General features: G+C 36.2%; 1 protein-coding gene across 12 annotated transcripts in view; it reads left to right on the forward strand.

Moving 5' to 3' along the window:
• Positions 1-1,608: 1,608 nt before the first annotated feature.
• RYR3 (ryanodine receptor 3) overlaps positions 1,609-15,116 on the forward strand; it is a 245,015-nt gene continuing 231,507 nt past the window's right edge. For 11 of the 12 annotated variants that reach the window (XM_069784114.1, XM_069784119.1, XM_069784115.1 and 8 more), the window contains exon 1: positions 1,609-1,763. In XM_069784114.1, the coding sequence (XP_069640215.1) occupies positions 1,713-1,763 (51 nt within the window). In that variant the 5' untranslated portion in view covers positions 1,609-1,712. Of the gene's footprint in view, positions 1,764-10,149; positions 10,260-15,116 lie in introns of all 12 variants that reach the window. The other variant, XM_069784123.1, reaches the window with a different exon arrangement.

The following is a 15,116-nucleotide window of genomic DNA, read 5'->3' on the forward strand; positions in this document are numbered from 1 at the left end:
AAACACAAAACTGGATGTTCAGAACAGCAACCAAATCAGTTTTGTGGCACTTCAGAGAAATATTTTTCTGCCACATTGCCTTTGTCTTGTACAAAGCTATCTTTTTCTTGCTCACAGCAACCAACAAAAACTATGGGATGAGGAAAGGGGAGTCGATGGACTGGCAGGGCCAGCCTGTGCAACTATGTCAGCTAGAGGCTTCAGAGTTGCTTTTGGCCTGAAATTGTCTGTTGCTGAATAATGGGATTGTCATTTTTTGGACAGAGTTTCTCAGGGTAGTAAGAGGGAGTGAAATAAAACATTTTTCAAAGCATTTTGCCCTTCAAGGAGAGAAACTGTTGGGTATCTCATTGTTTGGCTTTTGTCAATTTTTACTGTAATTAGTGAAAAATCAGAATACTATTGGGGGGTAGGGGAGAAGGGCAGTGTGCATTGGGTTCCATGTCCAGAGGACAGTTGGGCATAAACATAATGGTTTGTGGACATAGAATCTAGTTTCAGTTTTCACTGTGCTACACTTGTCCTTGTGACCCCAAGAAAGTTATACTTCCCTTACCCTCATGCCCGTGTTTCTCATTTGTAAAACAAAAAAAATGCTTTTACTGAGAAAAAGACTGTATACATATGGTACACTGTAAAGGTATGTATCAGTGTAAATACGGACAGCACAAAGTTTGGGTAATGCTTCTTAGGGGTGGATTGTATGGGTAGGCTATGGTTGCAACCTTACCACAAAATGCAAGACCATATAGTGAATTGGTTGACTAGAGCCTCCTTGGTGCTCTTTTCTCCTGTTTCCATGCGTCCTTTCTCTTTTCCTCCTTTCACTTAAGTAAATTTTGTTCTAGAGTTGATCTATTTTTTTTTCCTTGCTCATTTGCTAATATTGAAGTAATAACTATCAATTTTCATTAATTAAAAATTTCTTCATTATTTAACTAGACTTTAAAGTTATTTTAAGTTTTATTTTAACATAACTGTGGTTTATAGGTTGTGAAGTAAATTTGTACCATCCTCTATACATATTCAGGTGCATTTCTGAAAAGGTACAAAAAAAACCTTGCAGTCCTTAGGATATATTTATAAATACTATTTAAAAGGCTAGCACAAATAACTACATATAGTAGGTTCAGATCATTAAGTCATCTTGGAAATCAGATTTGCAGCTGCTTATGCAGAGAAGCAAGAAACGGAAGTTATTGTAAGCAAGCTGAAAATATCTGCTGTCAAAATCAGCTTGTCCTGTGATCATCTGATTTACATCCTTCTGCACAAATCAGTAGGTTCAGAGCTGCTGAATTTGGTACATTTCAGTGCAAAATTGTGTATCCTGATCTGTGAAAATGGAAGTGCAAGCTCTGCTTTCATTAACGCTTCATCATTATTGCTGTTTTGACCAGACAGTATCTGGGGGAAAAAAAATCAACACCTAGTGATGCACATAACGCTTCCTGCAATACCTTAACGGTAGCCTCTAGGGTAGAGAGAAAAGGAAAAGAATTGCTTGCCATGAGCTGGAAAAGCAGCGCAGTTGGCTCTGGCAGTGAGGGGGTTGACTGACAGTCTGCAGTGCAGTGGAGTTAGCTGAGCTCCCTATATGGCTGTGGATTAGCTATATGCTAATACTGATAGGAGAAGAGGAGCTGTACCGAGTGCAGTGAGCTGACGGTGGAGGCGATCAGAGTCTCAGCAGAGCTGACTCCTCAAGAGCCATGGCTGAAGGGGGTGAAGGAGGGGAAGATGAAATACAGTTCCTACGAACTGTAAGTATCTGCTTTTTATAGGTCATGTACTACAGGATTTTATGTCTCACATCTATTCCTTTTCTGTTGTATTAAAAATAAAGTGTTATTTCTGTGCTAGGCTTTGCCAAACAGGAGAATTGATTTAGTCAGTGGAAAAAAATAAAGCAAGAATATGAGCTTTAATAGCATCAGGCTGTCTCAGTGTGTTCTTCCTTGAATCTGCTCAATAGCCAGTTTGGTATAAGGAGACCTATTTCCGCTGTAATCCCCTGTGTTTGAAGCGTCCTCATCAACTTTGTACTTGGGTTTCTAAATGTAGCATGCCAAATATCTGACCTCTGAAACTTCTGTCTAGGTTAGATTTCACTGACATTAACAGAAGCTTTGCAAATAGGAGAGCCTTAAAATGATGAATAAACCAAGCAAGCCCTTGATGACCTCTTCTGATAAACACGCACACAGAAGCACACTTGTGTGTAGGGAATACCAACAGATGTTGAAGTCGGGGCTCTACAAATGTTTGGGGTCTTTTCTCTGCCTAAAATAAGCTTATTTTAAAAGGAGATAAGGATTTCTTTGGGAAGGGGTGTTAATTAGTGAAATAGCCTTCACTTAGTGTAATTTTCTATATACAGCCCTCACACCATTCTTTCCTAAAGCTTTACACAAATCTAGTATGACAACCAATTTGGACTTATAAGCAAGTAGTGTTCATGTGTTAATTTTTGGGAAGAGGATAAGATCCTTTTCATGTGTCATCTTGTGTCTCATTATTTTTACCCTGCATGACTAAGAGCGTGTTGTTGTGTAACTAGCATGAAAAAACTGCTTTGATGTATGTATTCCCTCCTCTTTCCCCATACTGTCTTTACTTTGCATTTATCACAAATAATGTTCCAGAAACAGTCTCCTCTAGAGTTGATACAACTTTAAAAGTATAAGTCTCTAAAATAAAACATGTTAAGTGCCCAAAGTAGGAAATTACAAGGCTGATTTCTAGGAGGCTGGGAATATTTATTTCTGGGAATTAAAGGTTGAAAAGTGGTGATGGCTGCTGCTGCTTATGTAAATTGTTTAGGTGTAATGAAGTGTCATTAGCACTTTTATGCCTGGGAGAATTTCATAGGGGGAGGGAAATGGATAATCACAATGAAGTATCCTTTCCAACATCCCTCCACTCCACTTTTTAGAGATATCTCTATTACATGGTTTAGTAGATTACTCAGCCTTTAGGAGAAGGTTTTATTAGAGACTGGAGCTTTAAATGAATGTCCTTCATCCTTTCACTTTCTAAGATGTTGCCTTGACTGAACAGTCTTCCTCAGTGATGAAGTGAGAAGCTTTGCCTATTCATAGATAGATAGCCTGTGTGTGCTACATGAGATAGCAATTTCTGCTGCTGTGACCCATTCTCATGCTAGTAGAACTCTATTGCACTTCTTTCCAATGGGTAAAATAAAGTGCTAAATAGAGGTGGGGGCCAAAAATGGAAATGGCAAAAGTGAGACTATGCAGAAATGTTCCTTCCCCCTAGGTGTTAGGAAGTCTTTTACAGGGTAAAAAAATGGACTAGATTTCTGTCTTGGAAGCCCTAGCTTCTCCTTGCTGTGAACAATCATACCGTTTACAGCTGTCTCCTCTCAGTTATAACTTCCTTCACCTTAGTGGAGAAGGGAACAATTGTTGCTTTGCAATATACTGAGAAAGGAACCCTTTATTAGGTATTGAGTGCTACAGTGATGTAAGCCTTCAGTACTTATTACTTACAGCTTTTATTGCTGCCTGATCGCTGTTTGTACATACAAACATGAAGTACAGTAGCCCGTTAGAACTCTTCCAGTGAAATTGTTGATCAGTCAGGATCTTCTCCAGATCAAAATGTTTTCTGGGAATTTGGATTCCTAGTGAATGTTTCCTAGGCTTGTGAGCCAAATGTTCCTTTGAAATTGTTGATCTCTGTATTCTTATTTTTGAGTCTGTAGACGGAAGTGCTCTAGGATGTTTTAGTCTCTCGGAGATAACTCTTGGTGAGGTATAAAATTTTGAAAGAGCAAGAGTATTAACTCTTAGAAGTCTAGTAAAATTAATTTTTGTTTCCTTAAAGGGAAATTTTCCCCTTGTCCACCATTTTTTGTTGGTCATGATGTTTTTTTCTTCCAGATCTAAGTTATTGTATAGTTTTGTGCATCATTTTTAGTCTGCTTGTGTGGAAGGGCTAGAAGCTCAGTAATGCAAAAAAACCCCGAACAACCAAACATGTATTTGTTTCTAGGGAGCAGCAAACTTATGTGCATATTTATAAACTTTGGAAAGTTTTTCACTATCACTTTTTGTTCCAAGACATTGCTCATATTTGATTAATTTGGCAGCAATGGGAATGACAAAAACCTTAAGAACAAATTCCAGAGGGGAGAGGACAAGAACACTTTCATTGTCATCATTGTTGTCGTAGTAGTGTGTCTTCAGTGCCAATTTCAAGTAAGTCCCAGTTCTTGTGTGAAGTCTTTATGTGTAATGATAGCATTTAAAGGAAGATGTTACTAGTACAGTGCCCCTGACTTGTAAGTTCAGTATGAATATAAATAAATATATAAATACACACAGCTTTTTCTTACCCTGCTACCCTGCTGCTGTGTCTTTGTTAGGAAATCTTTGATGTTTTGTTTCTGTAATAATGCTTGGAATTGTTTTTCTAGTTTTCTAGTTGGTGGCTTTCATCTAGATTTGACTCTGGATATTTGTGTATGTGTGCCTACTTATGTGTTTTGTATGGATGGGAGAAGCAAAGCACTTGTTAGATGTGTGTAAATGCAATACTGCTATCTCTTAGGTTCCTGCCGTGGTAGTGTTTGTACTTTAGATGACTTCCCCCTACCATTTGTTTGTTACCCCTTCCTAAGGTACGAATGCATGAGAAATTAATGAAGTTTATGCAGTGTTAGGTGAGAACACATATGTTAACCTGTGCTGTTTTGAGATAACATGCTGACCTATATAGAGGAAACCCTGTTGCCCTTGGCAGTGTGGATGAGTGTGTTAAGTGTTCTCATTCAAGCCTTTCCTAGCTACTGGGACTTAACTGCTGTGACAAACAAAGTCCTTTCCTCTCTTGAAATTAATCCTGAATCCTCTGTCATTTCCACTGCTGCCGAATTAATAAAATATGAGGTGATACCTTCAAGCAGATAGCTTTTGTCTTCATACCTATATAGTCACTTGCTAACAGAGAGCATGATTGGGGGGTGGAGTGGGGGAAAATCACACCCCTGCCCAAAGCATAGGAGCAGTTTAAATGTACTTGTAATGAAGCACGTCAAAGTTGTTTGCCATCTTGGAGTCAGTGTTATGGTGGTAACATTAGTTAATAAGTGTATTGCTTTGTTATTTTTCCTGAATATCATTGTATTAATGGAAAGTGTTTCCACTTATTTTAATACAATCTTTTTTTGAGGTGGTTCATAACACATTAGTCAAGAAAGTTTTGCCTTGTTTTCCATGGATCTGAACAGACTGTGTGTTGGGTATTAGCATGTGTATGCCTTTGTGCATGTGTCTGTGTATGCATGACTCTTTCCCCAACTGGTTACAAATTCTTCATTTCTCTGAGTGACAAAGGCCTTAACAATTGATTCTTATTTGAGTTTTGCTCCTTTAACAGCTTGTCTCAATGACCTAATTTTAAGTGTCCTGATAAACCTCTCCAATCACTATCTAAAAATTTACACATGGGAGTGGGAAATAGTTTTCTGTCACAGACTGAGTGTAGTTATCTGTTATACTTAAATAGCAAAGTACTGTTGTTACAAAGACCTAGAATAGAATATTTGGATTTAATTTTTTTCAAGATCTAGTTCATGTACATAGATTTACACAGTGAGCTTACAGATTTTTCAGGTATGTTTTTGATCATTTGTGTGTTAAATAGCTGCTCAGAATCAAGACAATTGGGTGGCTCATACACATTTATATCTGGATACACTTCACTATCTCTATTGCTTGAAAATGAGCTCTTCTACTGTTCAGGTGTTACAGATGAGAATGGGAAGTTATCTCAGTTTTACAATATGAACTGTCAGGTATAGTATGAGTTAGATTTTCTTTTTTTCAATCACTTTGTTGCCAAATATAAATATAAGAAGTGATTATATCATGCCTTTTTTTATTATTTTAGTAGTTGTACTCAAGTGCTTCAGTTTACCTAGGATCAGTTTGGCATAAAACCAGTTCTTCTTTAGGTGCTTTTAATACATGTTGTTTTATCAAATCTGTGTCCCTAGTGGTGTATCCCTAGTGAAATAACAAAGAATGTGTGAAGTGGAACCATTAAAATAATTCGTCCTTAACAGTCCAACTTAATATCTAACTAACAGTTATGTTACTAAATGCATATTGATATTCTGTACCACAGATCTCTGTGGCTTGATTCAGTAAAGTATGAATATCTGCTATATAATGCTCACCAGATATATACTTGCAAACAAATATATCAGACAAATGTCCAAATGTGAGACAATAATGGAAGATACTTCTCTGGAGAAATTTTTAGCAGTGGTTAATTAAAAACTGGGAAAATATGGAAATTGTTCTCAGTGAGTTTGTATAAAAATGAGATTATATAAAAATTATATAGAAATTTATGTGTAGTAAAAGTCACAAAGGCGAAGGAAAGCCGTAAGATCAAATCAGTGGAATTTTCCTGAAGCCCCTTTTAAGGGAGCTGGCTCAGGTTCTACGTGCTTCTTGAACAGCTGAGTGTGTTCTGTGGTATTGTTTTCAAGTTAATTAGGACATTTTGTCTGTTGTCACTGAAATGTACTGCAATTCAGGATTCAGTAGTTGGCCATTAGTCAGTCAATTCCTTTTAGGAAAAGGGTAAAAAGAAAGGAAAAAGAAAGGAAGAATAATGTTATATAAAACTTGAGTTGCCTCTGAGAACTGGCGTGTATTGGGAGCTTAAGTGACTTTTTTTTTAAATTAAATGTTTAAGTATCTGTGTATCTATTTATCTCTGTGCATTAAATCTCCCCCTTCTGATCCTATCACCACAATTTTTAACAGTTGTATAGCAGTCCATACTTCTAAGTCTTCTAAGAACAACAAAATTTGTACAACAAATTAAACAAACAACAACTCCACCATGTCTTTTCCACTGCATTTAATAAAAAAAAGTCTTAAAAATAGATTTCTTTTTGCTTCTTAAGCTTCAGGCTATTACCAGTATAGCTACTTGCAATCACTCTTCTTGCTTTACTATTCTTCAGTTTCTACCATGGAAATCATACTTAATTTTATGAATTTATCCTGAGTTAAGTTTCTTAGAACTTGTAGTGTCCTTCTTTATAAATAACGTTGCTCTGTTTATTTTCACTCATCAAATTGCCACTTTTACTCCCTGCATGTGTTCTCAACTTTGTGAATAGGTTTGCCCAGTTTGTCACTATATGCAAAACAGATAGCTTATGCTCATTCTTTGCCTAGGACTATTTCCTTGCTGAAACTCTGGGTAATATTATAAGATAGACTTACAATATGACAAATTTGCCAGTGCATCATATGCTGTAGTACTCTGTGAGTGTTTATTTTTGATGAAATAAAGATAAGATCTTCTGCAATTAGTTGTAACCCCTTGTCAAGGTGGAATTTTAAGCAAATGCTCTACCATACTATAAACACAACAGTCATGCCTTCAGACTGTGTAGTGTGTCTGTTTTTTAGCTCTGGACAGACTGGAGTAGTGGCTTGGTATCTATATCAGTCAATTAATTTGTAACAACTTCTCTTTTGGAGTGAAATCATCTCATTTAAGCAGGTATTTCAGGCTCCTGGTAAGGAATAGTTCTTTGGGAAAATTGCATCATGTTTACATGAAAAAGGAAATGCTTAAGTAGTTTGGTATGTTTAATATAATGAAAGTTGAAGTTTATTTAATGGTTGGAATTTTATAGCTGCTGTTGAGGAAAAGAGGGTAAGTGGTATCACCACAACTGCACTATAATTTCATAGAACTTCATGTGATTTGTCTTGATATACTTGGGTCTTTCTTATTCTCTGAGTTAGGATCTTGAGGTCTGTTCCCAGCTTGTGGTACAAATACAGGATGAGTGGAATGTTTATGCCACCAAAAGCTGGCAAGTAAGAGGAAAGATAACAGATGAATGTAAAAAGGGAATACAAGAAGGCAGTGAAATGATATCCAGTATGTTGTTAGGTAGTAATTTTTACTTTCTAGTTACAGAAACAATTATAAAGTAGATTTACTGGTGTCATGAGGAAAAAAAAAAAAACCTTTAATAAATACTGGGAAAAATGCATTTGCTAGGTGATAGTGTATTGAAAGACTGTATCAGGTAAGGGGGGGGCAGAAAGGAGAAAAAGAAATTAAGAGTTTTTGCAGATATAACAGGTAGACAATGAAGGCTTGCATCATGATTAGTCAGAGGTGAAGGCTGATTTCTCCCTATCAAATTTAAGGTAGTTGAGTTAGGGACACACTTCTCAAGGTCCTGATGTTACAGGCTGCTGTTGGAGATGGTACATTGGTACCATGCTCTGTTTCCCTGATACCTTTCTTACAATTTGTTTAGCATGGATGTATAGAATAGATTGTAAACCTAGTTTTTCCTACAAGGACATAGAGCAGTAATGTTCAGAGATGTGCTGTACAACATTGCATGTTGTATTATATGATATTACAATGTAATGATAGTACGTGTATGTATGAAATATGTGTCTATACATATGTCATCATATATATGTATATATGGGATATATACATATATATGGAATATGTGTAATGAGTTGCACATTTGCAAGCTGCTTCATATTGGCCCAGTCTACACCAGGTAAAAACAAAGCAATGTTGCGCTACATGAACTCAGCGTCATGCTTTACTACTGTTTCTTTCTACAGCTTAAATTAAAAAAAAAAAGCTATTTCAAAAATAGATCAGTGCATGTATTACAATATTATAAATACAGTATATTGTTACAAAATAATTGAAAGATTGGATATAGTCATGATCAATTTAACTCCTAGGATCTAACTCCTTGTCAGTTTCTTTTCCTTTTTTTTTCTTTTTCAGTTTTATTTTTTTGGGGGTACAAGCATCAATGCAGGTCTGCTGTAATAACATTGAATTTGTTACAATCAAGCAAAACTCTTCAATCTCACCTTAGAATGCTAGTGAGTTAAAAGCCTTTTTGATAGGATTTGTGACCACACAATAATCCTAAATTAATACTTCAAGTATACATTTCCCTATTTCCCCTAGCCCCACTGGTGGCTGTTGTGGGCATTTGTCTTCTGCTCAAGCTCTGCTTCTTGGTGCCTGAAGGGGGATTAATATCTTTGGTAATAAACAGTGAGTTTGCTAGTGATGTTCCCACATTTTTATAGAATGCAGCAAGTTGGTTGCCTGATCTCTGTGCCTTTTTTCTAATCCCCTGCCATGCTAACTGGGTATGATTCATACTGAAATCCAGCTGTGACTATTGCTTCTTTCTCAGTTCCCATGGCAGTGCTGTGACCACACAGCCAAATGCTGCCAGGTGCGTTAGATACAGATTCCAAAAATTAAAACAGATGTGCATGCAGGGAGGAGAAGAAAAACAAATTTGGCATGCAGCTATTTAGAATATATTGAATTCAATCACAGGACACTAGTTTAAAGTCATGTATTTCTTGACTTCATTCATGAAACATGTGTTTTCCCCAAATGGCACATAATAGCAGTGCAGATATATAATAAGCACAGACTTCTATAGACAGTAAAATTATAATCTCAATTTAAGAAAACAATTGCTAACATAAATACACTTTAAAGATTCAGAAAGAAAACATGAGGCATTAATGTATGCCTGAATTAATATTTTTGTTTATTTGCCAAATGTAGAAATTTTAAATTTAACATTCTTAATGTCATTAAAAAGTCACCAGACTATTCCTTATGTCTATGAGTTAGTAGGATGTAGTGGTTTTGGTGCTGGAAGATTTTAAATTGTGTACCAGACATTACTTAAAAAGAATGTATGTTGTTCTAATTGCAGGAGATGTTTTCCTTCTAAATACTTAATTCGCTTGGGTAACTTGTGGAAACTTGTTTTCTGAAAATTGCAGTAATGTTCTGAAGCACAATTGGCAAATATGTGACATCTTCAGAGTGTGTCTAAAGTAGTTCAAGATTGGGATATGCGTAGGAATTATGAAAACCTACAGGAAATTGGATTCCCCCCCGCCCCTAGATTTGCTTTTGGTAGTGTCTCACCTGCAATATGATGCATACATACATATATTTGTCAGCTATTGACCACCTGCTGTCAGTCAACTCTGAGTCTTAACAGATGTGGTTCAGCTGTAAATAGGAGCTGATGGCCAGTCTGTTGATCAGGTAACCTCTCTTTTCCAGTTCCTTCTTCTGGCACATCATGTCTATGGTGAGGAGTGGCAGCTTCAGTCAATAGAAGCAATGGCAGAGACAACAGCAACATAAGGTGAAAGATTCAGTAGTAACATCAGGTTTGTTCCTTCTACTCGGCTTTTATCCAAATAAGCAAGTGCTAGTTCCTTAGTAAGATGAGTAGTCAGCACATGCCTGAGCTGTTTTTAGTCCACAACAACCATCTCTGTCAATCTTGAGCATTTCAGCTACTTCAGCGTTCAGCCAGATTCTTCAATACCTTGTACCAGAAAACCAACTTCCCTTGACCCAATTGGAACAACTTGAATTCTCTCCAATAACAATATAATACAAAAGAACTGCAGCTTAAATAAAATCCTTTACAAATTACTTGTACAAACAATAGAATTTCAACTTGGAGAGTTGAAACAGCTGTTTAGCAGCAGATGCAGAACTAATTTGAAAACATATTAAATCTTCAGTGTTTTAAATTGCATCAGCAGGACCATGTACAAACAGGAGTACAAGGATCATCAATCTTAGAATATATACTAAAATGCCTCAGATGATTCACTAAAATGCTTAAGGCCAAATGACTTCCATCTCCGGAGACTCCCTCTGAAGTTCATTGACTGCACTGTCTCATCTTTTCTGTACATGAAAAATGCCCAGAAGACCTATACACCTGGTACATATTAAAGATACTTAATGTCAGTAGTTTGTAGAATTCAGAAGCTGTTTGATAATGTGTAGAAATGTTGATAGGGTCAGTGTACAGTCAGTTAACATTTTGATTAAAAAAAATTAAAAACCCCAAACCTGTCAGTATTATACTCCAATAACCTTCTTCTAAAATGCATATCCATTTCTGTTGCACCTTCTAAAGGATCAAAATCAATAGACTTTATAGTTCCTATGTAGCCAAAGCTGGGAAAGGTAGACTTTGGAATTTGGAAGACCTCAGACTGATTATGTATGTCATGCTGGCATTTTTTGTTACCAGGTAACCTTTTTGTGAAGAATGTTCACAGGACAAAAGATTCTTTGCTGCATGCATGTTGACCATCACAGGAAAAAGTGCTAATAGGGATTAATAAGATTTGATTTCCTTATCAGGCACTGTCTGTGGGAAGTAAATAGTAATTGTATCAATAAGGTGCCAAACTTTCATTTAAAACTTTGCATTTTTTCCTTTATTTTATGTGTTATTTACATACATTAGAATTAATAAGGAGTGAGGCTTTTAAAATGTGTAGAACAATATTAACTTTCTAATATGCAGACCCTAAACCTTTCCTGTAAGAGTTGTGGGTTGCTGTGGACTGAATTTAAGACCCCTTACTTGCTTTCTTAGTAAGGTTTTGCAGATCTCTTGAAAATAGTCCTGTCTGAATAATGTGGAATTCAGCCTTCGTTATCTTAATTTAATTTAGTTACTTTATTACCACGCCTGGAAATTGTTGTAGGTAATCTGGTATAGGTGAAGTTACAGGGAGTGGCTGATGGTGACTAGCACTTTTGATGGCTGAATCACCCAGGTGTTTCCACTGGGATGTTAGATGCATTTTTTAATTTTTTTTTTTTTTTAACACAATCTAACAAAAAAATGTGAGCTCAAAGTTCTCTACTTACTACACTGGATCTTAGGTGACTGTCTTAGGTAATATTAAATTGGCCCTGTCTTTAATGTAACTCCGTCCCGTGAGTGGATAAAATAATTGTGTGCTTGAATACTGAGTAGTATCTCAATACTAACACTTAAACAAAACCTTGATTCTAACGGATAGGTATTCTCACTGGAATTGGTGATCATTGATGTTATTATAAAAGTTTCCATTAAGCCTCATTGAACTGAAATCTACCTGTTTTAGTGAACCTTATGCTGTTAAAACCCTTTAAAGAAATTGTGTCAATCAATATAAATATCTTCCATCAGTCACTGGGAATGCCAATTATTCATGTTTGCTTTAGGTGTTTGGTTTTGTTCGTGATTTATTTATTGCATATGTTGTGGTTTTGCTGAAGATGTCCATCAACTTTTAAAAATTGCTTCCATAAAACAGAAATCAGGTAAAATTTTGGATCTTGTACAGATCCAAAATCTTTCCACCTGTAAAATTAAGTGACATTGCATCTCATATTGTGCCGGGTAATATGAATGTAGAATATTTGGATTATAGGATTATCTTTGAATTTGTATCTAATCAAACCCATAACATTTTTTCTCATGCTTTTCTTTATCTTAATAGAGATGTTGATGGGGTTTTTTTTGTATAAACATGATGTTGATGAATTTCTTGTAGTGATTAGAACTTTCTTTTTAGTATTTTGACTTTTATAAAGATGGAAAAAAATGGTTGCTTTCTATATACATGATGACATCAACTATAATAGCACTTACAAAAAAAGCATCAATATTAGAAGTGTGTTAATATAAATTTGTGTTTTAGAAGAGAAGGAAAATTCAGCAACTACTGTAGAACTTTTTTTCCCCACCCTTACCTTACGGTTTTGAAGTGATTTTATGCAGCACTGAAAAGACAAACTTAGTGGCCAAAGTTTGTTTCATAGAAGTGAATATAATGGTGTTACTGGAGAAGCGTATAGGGTGTGAGATTATATTCTTCACCAGTGATGTGAACATTCTCCCATTGTTACTTCAGTTTAATGTGTGAAATTGTAAGAGCTTAGTGTATCAAACTTAGCTTGATGAAGAACTGCTTTGCTTTACTCATGCAAATCAACCTGAGTTTCAGAATTGTTTATTACGCATTTTGCACCCAATCTCCTTTATGCACAAAATTAACTATGCTGTATAGTGTGCTCATGTGATTGTGAAAGTTAAGAGCAGCATATAGCAGCTACTAAACCAGCTAGACATAAACAAATGGTGAGGTCTAAAATAACTTGGTATGATATGTCATTCGTTGTAAACATTGTTTAAACAGCCAGATTGTTCTTCCAATATAGAATACACTCTAATCACTAAGTTGTTACACAATATGAGTTTGCTCAAGGAGGAAAAAAAGTAGGTTATCACCTGCATTTAAACTTTCCACTTCTGAAAATATATTGATAATGTTAAATAATTTACTTTATTAAGGAAGATAATTTTATCAGAAGATAAAATATTTTTCTCACTCAGGCTTTTGCTCATTTTTTGCTTTGAAATACCACAATTTGATGACTCATTGTGAATGCCCTAGCTAGCCTAACTGCAGATAAGTTACAGAAACTGTTGTTAATGACCTTTTACTGCTAGCCAGAATATAGTTCCTATTTCTTGTCATACCACTGCACAAGCGGTAAGCTGTAAAGTTGTATCCACTAGTGCCTTTTTATTGAAAAAACAGCGACTTTGAGAGAAGCTGGATCAGGAAGTCTCCCCATGATTAATTTGAAATTCAGGAAGCTTGATGGTATGGAAGATTCTAGGTTAATTCTGTGCATGTAACTTTCATTTCATGACAGAAGTTTGGTTTTGTTAGAAAGACTTACCCATTTTGATTTGCCAGGGATCTTCCCAATTCAGCTTCTCTCAAGGTGGACCTTAGGCTTAAATAACATCGTTGACTGAACATGGTCCTGTATATAAGGCTTAACTTGCCAACCTTTCCTATCCTTGCCAATACTAAGACCAACTAGAATCATAAGTCACAATGTTCTAAAGGGTGAAATGTGTTCACCATAACATAAAAAATGGGGGGCAAAATCTTCAAGGAAAAAAAAAATGATGGCCAAAACATGATAGTGGTGATACTCTGTTGTAGGTAATCTGTGACATCAGTAGAATGTTTCTAGTGCTGTTTAGAAAATTAAACACATAATTGCATAGTTCTATCATGTATTCTTGCAATCTAAGTTTATCCTAATCCATTTATCTTTCACATCTGTGTTTCTTTTCTTTGTTTATCTAAAAAAACAGACAGTGTCAGTAATAACAGAAGTCAATAATAACATGGGAGCTGATGGAAGATTATCCTGACCTCAGGCTACTTCCAGGCAACATCAGTCAACAATATCAAACCTCTATATTTGTGCATCCCTTAAATCTCCAGCACCCATTGCTGTAAGGAAACACCCTGTCAGCTAGCTGTGTAACTTAGCTATCTCAGAACACCAGATTCAGATACCAGTTTCTGTGTACTGTTTTCTCTTCCTACCATTTCTTGAGCCAGGTGTTTTCACAGTGAACTGAAGCTTGCAGTTGTTACAATAGAAGTCACTGAGCTATTTCTCTCAAGTGCAGCTGCAGAGCACAGAGGCAAAGACACAGTTATTTTTTACTGAAAAGCAGGTATATTGTATAAACATGGCAAAAGTAGGGGGCTTTTAGCAGTGCTGAGTTAGCTTCCATCAGATCATATCACTGTCCAGGTGCAGTTTTCTTTGGTGTTTGAGGTGACATCTCAAGCATAACTTCTATCTCCTTTTGTTTAAGCAGAGATTTATGTAGTCAGGGTTCTTGGCACACATGACCATTATTTGGTTTCTTTAAATGGTTGTGGGTTCTGTACTTTTTCACACTAATCAGAGGCAAGGTTACTGGTTTGCTTGTAGGATAACTGCGCATTGATCATGTAAGTGTTTGGGGGGGGATAAACAAGGTGAAGTGTTACAATGTTTGCAGAAATGTTGCTTTAGACAATTGTGGGCCATGTGCCGCTGTCCTAAAATAGTGGTCTGAAGCAATGGCAACACCTGCTTCTTCACAAGTATTTCCTCTCCTGTTACAATATTATCTACGTATAGCAATTGCTGTTTGCTCTGGTTACTTTCTGTCTAGTATATGCAATAGTTTGCATGGCTCTTGTGGGTACTAGATGTGTTTGGATCACTGGCTGCAGGCCGTGGCTTCAGTTATTTGCAAGTTAGTGTAATGTTCATGTGTAGAACTTGATAAAATGTTACAGCTATGTGTAACAGTCAGTCCTTGGTAGTTACATGTGATGAGAGTGTAGTGTTGCTAAATAGTT

The sequence above is a fragment of the Haliaeetus albicilla genome, chromosome 5 (assembly GCF_947461875.1).
Source record: "Haliaeetus albicilla chromosome 5, bHalAlb1.1, whole genome shotgun sequence".
NCBI classification, from domain to species: domain Eukaryota; kingdom Metazoa; phylum Chordata; class Aves; order Accipitriformes; family Accipitridae; genus Haliaeetus; species Haliaeetus albicilla.